Source organism: Halyomorpha halys, unplaced genomic scaffold (assembly GCF_000696795.3).
Source record: "Halyomorpha halys isolate HHAL.00 unplaced genomic scaffold, Hhal_1.1 Scaffold1156.1, whole genome shotgun sequence".
NCBI lineage: Eukaryota > Metazoa > Arthropoda > Insecta > Hemiptera > Pentatomidae > Halyomorpha > Halyomorpha halys.
The window spans coordinates 248,304-257,393 of record NW_027105369.1 but is presented as its reverse complement, the minus strand read 5'-3'; the positions used below and the strand labels follow the sequence as shown (position 1 = coordinate 257,393).

At 28.5% G+C, this 9,090-nt stretch overlaps 1 protein-coding gene across 4 annotated transcripts in view; it reads left to right on the top strand.

Annotated features, from left to right (window-relative positions):
• The window catches only part of vari (MAGUK p55 subfamily member vari), a 153,941-nt gene that overhangs the window by 66,995 nt on the left and 77,856 nt on the right, over positions 1–9,090 (top strand). The window contains exon 1 of one of the 4 annotated variants that reach the window (XM_067050656.1): positions 6,005–6,133. The exons of the other annotated variants lie outside the window; for them this stretch is intronic. Within the exon in view, the coding sequence (XP_066906757.1) occupies positions 6,079–6,133 (55 nt within the window). The 5' untranslated portion in view covers positions 6,005–6,078. Of the gene's footprint in view, positions 1–6,004; positions 6,134–9,090 lie in introns of those variants that run through there. 4 annotated transcript variants of the gene reach the window in all.

The following is a 9,090-nucleotide window of genomic DNA, read 5'->3' as shown; positions in this document are numbered from 1 at the left end:
TTCAGGGCGTTCGCCCATTCTGACCCCGAGAGTACCTGCTTGTCACATACATATCTATTTGCTTTCGGGGTCTTCTTCGGAATACTTATAAGAAGGATTTATTGTTGTTTTTATTTGTTGCAGTATGTATTTTGTCTTTGACTTTCTCCCTAAATTATATCGCAGTCAGAGGATACTTGACAACCATACAAGTGGAACAGTATGTTGGAGGACCCCAGTAGAGAAAATAATCCTAGTATGAGGAAGTTACTATCTTTAGAATATCTCCAATATAAAGTATAATCAAAACTTTTTTGTTGAATATATATATACCAATATTTAAGCAGAGCGGTGGAATATTTGTTTTCTCATAACCCAAGCTCTTTCGTTATCAAGGTTATCAAGTTATAGACGTGATATGACCAAATACTTATCTTTCTGAATTAACAAGGGCGTTTTTAAATTTTTCGATTTTGTAACCATTTAAATATCAGTTTATCCGGTCTCAAAGCATATCAAAATACTGCATTTTAAACGAAATATTAAAAACAATTGACTTTTTTTTTTAATATTCTCCTATTCAATTTAAAATACTGTTTCATGTATGAAGATGAATTCGGCAAGCAAACAAATATCCCTATTGAAATCTCAGATTTCCAATTTTAGTCACTTTTTCAATGTATCTTAATATAACTTTTTTTTTTTCAAAGTCTCCTCATACAGTTTTTAATAAATGTTTCAAATGTAAGTTAAGAAAATATCCTATACGAGGTTTAGGGGGCAGGTTGCCTGGGAATCCTATTATTTTTGGTATTTTGATATTTATGAGAGTGTGACGTGTCGTGTATATACATAAGAAATTAGATTAACTGGTTCAGTAAGAATATCATTTCGATGCCTCTCCGTTATTTTTAAAGTCTAGTATCTTCAACTTCTAATCTATTTTAAACTTGTTCTTGAATACTCTATGCTCCCTTATACGAGGTTGAAGAAAAACGATAGATATTGAATTGCAATTTTTTTTTTTAATTTGAGAATTTTGTTAACTTTGAAATTAAATAAATAACTTTTCATGTCAATGAGGTATTGATAGCAATTGGTCTTTCTGCTTAGGCTTGGCATCTGTCTTTATACTACAAAAAAATACAATGTTTAGTGTATATTTTGGTTTCATGAAACTTACGATTTAAGAATATATTTCAAGTGTACAATTTAAAAGTTGCCGAAAACATTTTCAGGGATTTTTTTTTCTTCACATACAGATGGAGTTTTCTTTAGTTTAACGTCCAATTGATTGTCCAAATTAGGACAGGAAAGAGAGTTGTCCAACCCCTTACCACCTATTCTAGCTGGAATAGAATGCCGATGTCCGCTCCATGAGTCTATCATGAAATGATGAAGTCAACTCGCCCAGACCTGATGCGAAGCGGCGCCGGTGCAGAAAATGAACTTAGCCTCAAAACTTAGCCCAATCACTACAGCTGTCTCTAAATCCTAGTTTATGATACTACAAAAGCAGCAAAAATGTTACGAACAATTTTGGATTTGAGAATTCAAGAACTTGATAATGGGTTTTCATCAGCTAATAGAATATTGTGTTGTGTGGAGTATTTTATTTTCGAATAGTAGTTCAGGTGTTTTAGATTTCATTTCGTTCTCGAGTATTTTTCTTTTTCGCTATACTTGATTAGCTTGCGTTAATTTGTTTATAAACAATTATGATATTCAATTAATTTCATATTGACCGTGAAATATTTGTGTAGATTATATGAGGGGTATAAGATATACTATATCTCATGACGAACTATATGTGACTCCAATTTAACGGAATATTCAAATTGCTTCTATAACTAAAGTTAGTATAGCTATATCTATACTGAAGTAGTAAGGAATGGCAGTGTCTTCTGTTTTAATTTTTTATCTTATCAAATAAATGCTTACTTCTTGGGTTAGTATTTCTGTATTAATTTCCTCTCTTATTATCCATTTTCTCATTAATATAATTTTCATTTTTTTAAGAATAGTTCCAATAGCTTACTTTGAAATAATATTTCTGTATCAAGTTAACTTTGATAATTCTATTACCCAGAATAAGGACACGCAGTCACGACATTTAGCGTGATATAATTTAAGATTCAGAGAGAGCTACTGCCTAGAGTACTTTGATCCAAGATTGTCTAATAAAATAGAAATGAGAGTAGCAGGCTTCTCTTCTCTATTTTATAAGTGACATTTTTAAAACACTAATAATATTTTTTAAATTAATACGTAGTTACAAGAAATGTATTTTGAAGTGAATTGGTGCAAGTATCACACCCATCCAGTTAGATTTAGGTGAAACTTGATACAATATGATTCTATTACTATCATAATAATGCTTGTAAAACTTTTTTCTATATCATTTATTATTTTTGTTGGATTATTTTTTTTAGTAATTTACCACTATGTATATTTTAGATTATTTTAAAATAAATTTCAGCATTTTTTCGTCTCTGAGATTTTATATATTACGTTTTTCTAATACAAAAAAATCGTTTTTAAATGTCTGAAAATTATATTTATTCTTTGAGGCCTTGAGATAGTTTAATAACATCTCTTTCTACTGATTTTAAGTATAAAACAGAACCTTCCTACAAAATTGCATATTTTGTAGAATTTTAAATAAAAATACTTAAAAATACTTAAATAAAAATAATAAGTTGGAAGTACACTTTAAAGTCGCGTTTCCAGAGGCGTTGGAGAGTACTGCATTTTAAAAAAAATCCGTTTTTGAGAAAACCACAAAGAAGTGAAAATAGATCCTTTTGCGTGTTATGAATAATTTATCTTCAATTAAGTTATGGTAACTGGAATTTCTCAAAAATTCTTTTGGCTTTTAAGGAAGAAAAATAAATAATAAATAAATCATTTTCGAAAGTATTCTTCAACTAAGAAAAAAATATGTGACTATCTTTTAAAACGATTGAAATATGTTTCAATAGCGATGTATTGATGTATGTTTTTTTTAGTTTGTTTTAATATATATATATATATGTGTAGAAAAATAGTTAAATAAAAAATTTAAGTAGATATTTCATATTTTATAATTCATAATTAGTGTTCATTATTAAAAAATATCTTTTAAAATTGAAAAGAATAAAGTCCTAAATACCTTTCACACTTACAGAATAAAGGTATTTCGGACTTTATTCTTTTCAATTTTAAAACATATTTTATAATAATGAACACTAATTATGAATTATAAAATATGAAATATCTACTTAAATTTTTTATTTAACTATTTTTCTATGTATTTTAGATTATTTTAAAATAAATTTGAGCATTCCATCGTCTCTATTATAGTAGATAATATGTTTTTTCTGAAAATAATAAATAATAATAAAATAATAAATTTGTCAAATTAAAAATAAAATAACATTTTAATATTTTTAGTTTTTTGGGAGATCGATAGTTTAATAACGTTTCCCTGTTCTTAAGTATAACGCACAACCTTTCTGTAAAATTTAATAATCGTATATCTAGGGGATCCGGTGCAATATTTAGCCGGTGTCTACAGCTCGTTCTAATAAAAAACATCAGTAGCTCCCCATTTATTCTGGATGTGGGATATAATAATATAAAATCGATCTAATAACATTACCCCTACAATGCCAGGACAGAGGATCATTTGTTATACTAGACAACAGCCTTTGGAAAAGAAATTGATGAGGGACCTACTTAAGTAACAACAAAATTTTGTCTTAATCTAAGGAAGATTAATGGTTATTGTTCTTCCTTATAGCTGTTATATTTCAATTTTCTTAATTTTCAATCTTAGCTAATTCAAGCATTGTCACCATTTGTTAAGATTGGTTAAAGTATCCAAGAGCAATACATTCTTTTTGTCTTACACATGTGCATGACCTCATATGAACCTCAGACTAAGTACACACATTATGTGTTAACTAAGAAAATTCACTACTTCAGTTACATATTTCAAATGCCCGATAATTGAACCCATATATAACATACTAAACAAATAAACGTTTTATTTTGTATGTAATTTATGAACTATATCGATAGTGTTTTCATTTCACTATAAAAACCCATTTAAGAAACGAAACAAAGTTGTGCTGCCCAACCTCATCTTTGGGTTTCATATACAGCATACTTATTCAAATTTAAACAGACAATTTTTTTTAAATCTTACAACATACGGGCATAACAAGTATACAATATATAATAATAGTATATAACTTTTTTGTTTCATCGATTTTCTCCTTTTATCTTTTTATTCATTTTTTTATTCCTTCCTATACGTTATTATTTTTTTTTAATAGTCCCATTTTTTTTTTTCATTTTTTCTCTTCCAACCCACTGTAACTTTTCTTTTTTTTCACCTTTATTTTCCCCTCTTTAAAGTAAATAGAACAAACCTAAAATATAAAATACTATATAATATATATATTAAATTAATAAGAATAAAAACACGTAACATATATATGATATAATTAATATAAATAATTCATAAAAATCGTGTAGCATTAGTAGTGTAGTAAATATATTCATAAAAAAAACAAAAACAAATAAATATAAAAAAAAGTAATAAATGTATGTAAAAACATTATGAGGAACGTTATATTTTGGGTATATGTTGCAAAATGAAAATTTTTTAACATAATATTAGTATAGCTTACAATATGCAATTTTGCAAAAATTTTAGTTGGTTTCATATTGCATAAGTGAGTTTAATTAGGTAGTACATGTTGAATTATCGGTACATGATCTATTTGGAGAATTATCGGACAATTGATAAATTAAATTTTTAAATGCAATGAAGTTTTAAAGACTGAATATTTAATTGTAAAACAAAAAAAACTTGTATTTTAAAAGATAGAAGATAATAGAAAACTGCTCAAATATATTATTTTAAAGTGATTCTTATTACAACCTGGTAAATATTTTTTCATATAATTTAATATCAAATATTTTAAAAAAACAATAATTTTCCATTTGTAAATCGTGGACCATTTGCTCATTGAACTATCTGTTGCGAAACCTTTTTATAGGAAAATAAATAATATATATATAGATTTCATTATTATTGTACAAAATAAATTAACAAAAATCTGGTACGCACATATATATTTCATATGTAGGTAAGTTAAAGAAAATAATCTTCAGTTAACAAAAAACCTCTTTTCAGAAGTGGGAATGTATTAATTTATGATAGAAAACTCACAGAGTTATACATTATAGAAATATCAGAATATATCCCTCTGTATTCTTTAAGAAATTGGGTTCATCCACAGAATTCTGGAGGCGGTTTGGGCAGAAACACCTGAATGATTCCACCGAATTAGCAATGTTGAATCATGGTTCAACAAATACAGAAGTCTACATCAAAGGCTTTGGAAAACATTTTTCTAAGCGCTTTGCAACGTCCTCGGATTGAATTTTGTTTTTATATCCTAAAATTTTAATTGAGTTAATCCTGACTTCGTTATAGACATTTTTACAAATAATATTTGTGTTTTGCCCCAAAACTAAATTTCTACCCCTGTACGTATAGGCTGGAGAGAATATATATTTTCATATGTATCACCCTGCTGTCTGTCGCATCACTGATATTGAAAGCCACTAGAGGCTGTGTAAGAGCTGATAGGATAAAGTGCAGAGGCATTGGTTAGAGGTGGAGAAATTGTAATAACTCCAAGTTATTATTAACAAAGCATATTGGGGCCAGTGCCCCTTTAATCTTTGTGGAGTTATATATAGTGATTCTAAATAGTAGATGGAATAAAATCTAGGTCTAACGGAATAAAATGAGGTTAAGGACGAAATTTATGTCTAGGTGTTTAATTGTCATATTCTGGAATCAATGATGATATTTCATCGTTTTTTATTTCTTTTAAACCATTTTAAAAAACTTATATACCACATTTTATGAATTTATTATGAAATAAATCATCAAATTGCGTGATCCAGTGACCCAAGCGGGATGAAGTGTGTTTACAATCGGGATCCTTGGATACAGTTTCGTGCGGTCGATGGTAGTTCCCCACCATCTCCGTAGGAAGAACTGCGTTTAGGATAAGTGTTTCGTATTGAGTTAAAAGAATGGTTCGCAGTATTAACCTGAAGGTGAGATTTAACCTCCGTTCTCCTAACAAAGGTACGACCTCTGGTAATTATGTTTAAAGAATATTGTTATGCTGAACTTAGGTTGGTGTCAGGTTAGGTGTGGTTTCCCTTTGTGGTCAATATGTAAACATTGGTGGTAACGCTATTAATTATTTACATTTACTGTTAGAATTTGAGTAAGAGTGTTTTTATGTAATGGTGGCTTAAAAATTTTCAATTAGAAATTAAATTTGAAAAAGAAAATAAAAAAAAAAATATGCATACATAACGTTAACTGTATAGTATTGAACTATGGAACTACGAATCTATAAAGAGATAAGAAGTTATTTTAAAAATTTACTCAGCCATTGTATGAAACAGGTGGCATGCTAGAAAGCTGTTGAGGAAACCGATAAAAAACATTCCTTATTTTTTTCTCATTCCTAAGAATACAATCTGCAATATGATTGCAAAATCATTACACCTCGTAGCAAAATCAAATTTTATATCATTACCATTTTGTAATAATAGTAATAAAGACATTTAATTTATGTATTTTTTGAATAGCTTGTAGGACAAATAACTGTTTACATTTAGTTCGTATGTAACTACTATTTGATCAATCGGGCTATCCTCTATTAAACTTTATTTAAACTTTCATAAAATTAATTTTGATCTCATACATTCATCATTATATTTATTATTTTCGAAGGAATTCTATTGATGCAATAGTTAAGTTGTATTTTCTTAATTTATTCAATACTTCGTAATGCTATATTTGAGGACGTATATACATTAATTGAATACTATTGAAACTTTGATATCAATTAATATATAAATGAAGTGACAAGACGATAACTATAGTAACATAAATGGTAGCAGCTTACTTCGCTATAAAAAAATTGATTATTCCCTAAAAAAAATTTTATTCACCTACTATACCGAAATTCTCATTACATAAATTTTTGGTCCAAAATTTTCGCCTTACATTGGCTTTTGGTTTCTTTTGAAGAATCAAAAAAATAAAACAAAATAAAATCGTTTTATTCTCCATTTTTTATCAAGCTCCAATAACTTGAAAAATTACCAGAAAATTGAAGATTATAAAACTGTTACTCTGTAATTGCGAAATAAAACCATAGTCGATTTTCGAGTTACCGAGCTGCCTTATTATCAGCTGCTACGTTTCTGGCTAACAGCGCTTCTACGGTTGTTTGGGATTCCGGAAACAGTATTTATTATGTATTTCTATTTTAGGATGTATTTAGATTTACTGAACACAATTGATAGTTTGGTATAAAGTATGGTATTTAGCTAAAATTAAACATTTAAAAATACTTTATTATTATGGTTTGGTAACATAAATTGAACCAATATGTGCTATAAGGAGCGAAACAGAACTTTTTTTTAAAATAGAAATAACTTCAACACGACTCAACCAATCTACACTAAACTTGGCAGTGGTTTAGGGCGGTATGAACTGCACCAGAAAGCACAAACCGTGTCTAATTAAACAAATTAAAACCGGGGATATAAAATAAAACGTTTGAAAAGTTTTCCTTTCTTTATAACTAATATTTCGCCATCATAAGGACATCTAACTTCTGTTACAGTTGATTAAATGAGGATACATTCAGCTTTCCAACGGTTGTATTACGGTAGGCATTGGATAAGATGCAGATGAGTTATGAACCATTATATATACAATGGTCACTGCAATAAAAAAATAAAAATAAATCCTCCAACTCAATCAAGGTGAAAAATTTCTAATTCTTAATTTCTTTGAAAAATGGTATTTAAAAGTTCCAGGCGATGCTAAAGAGTAGTAGAATTAGTTTTTTCTAAACACATATTTTGTTGACCTACTTTACTAAAATACTCTTTATGTTATTTATTATTATTTTTTTTCATTTTGTGTATAAAAAATCATGTAACAGATTCAGTAATATTTTTTTATTATTGTCCTGAAAGAGGAAAATCGATTGGCAACAACCATGAAAAAAAAAATATAATTTTTTAGCAAATATATTTTTATTATTGATTAGCTTAATTTTGTTAATATATTTTTTTATAACCGAAAAATCAGTAGTCTATGTTCTTCCCGTGAAAATCCTGAACATTCAACAAAAAAGTCCCATCACAAAACAGTATGCATAAAGTACGAACAAATATTGATTTTTATATATTAGGCTAGTTAGTATTGTTAATTGTTGATTTAATTCTTATTATTTAATTTATTGCTCTCAGCAATACTGGTTTTAGGTATAAGTTTAGTTTTTATTAATACATTGCTGCTTTGTTTAAATATTGGCACATACAAAAACAGATTTGTTTGTTTTATTGAATCTTTTCCATTTGGTGTAGGTAAGTTGAATCTACAATAGTTTAAATGTCTATTAACAAGTATATTACACTTAAAAATCAGAGACGTCATTTTAAATGTATACGTGACCAGCATGCGGCAACATTTAGTCAAAGAGGTGTTAAATGTTGCCGCATTCATAGATTCATTCATACTGGGGGAGGGCGTCCTTAGTTTAGATGGTTATGCCTAGCTCTACCGTTCTGAGATCTGCGGGCGGCGTCGGTTCGAATCCGGCCTGGGACATTGACTTTTTCCACAAATGAAAGACCCCCAATGGTTAGAATAGGTTGGTCACCTATAGATAGCACATTCGCTGTAGATTACCATAAAAAAAAAGTTACATGCACCCTTCCAGTCCTAACCACCAGAGAAACTTTTAATTGCTTGAATAATTTAATATTATATCCTCTTATTAAGGAAGGTTAAAATCTAAATTCTTCGGATTAAAATTTCACTCAGGGTCCGGATAAGTTTTTATCAGGGATGGAGAGGGAGAGACGGGAGTCAGCCCGCCCTAGGCGGCAAAATTTCATAATAAATTGATTGATAGATTTATTTATTGATAGATATTACAATCTGCCACACAGTTGTGGGCAATAGGTAATAATGATGAATTATCTCATACATACTAAAATAAAAAAAAA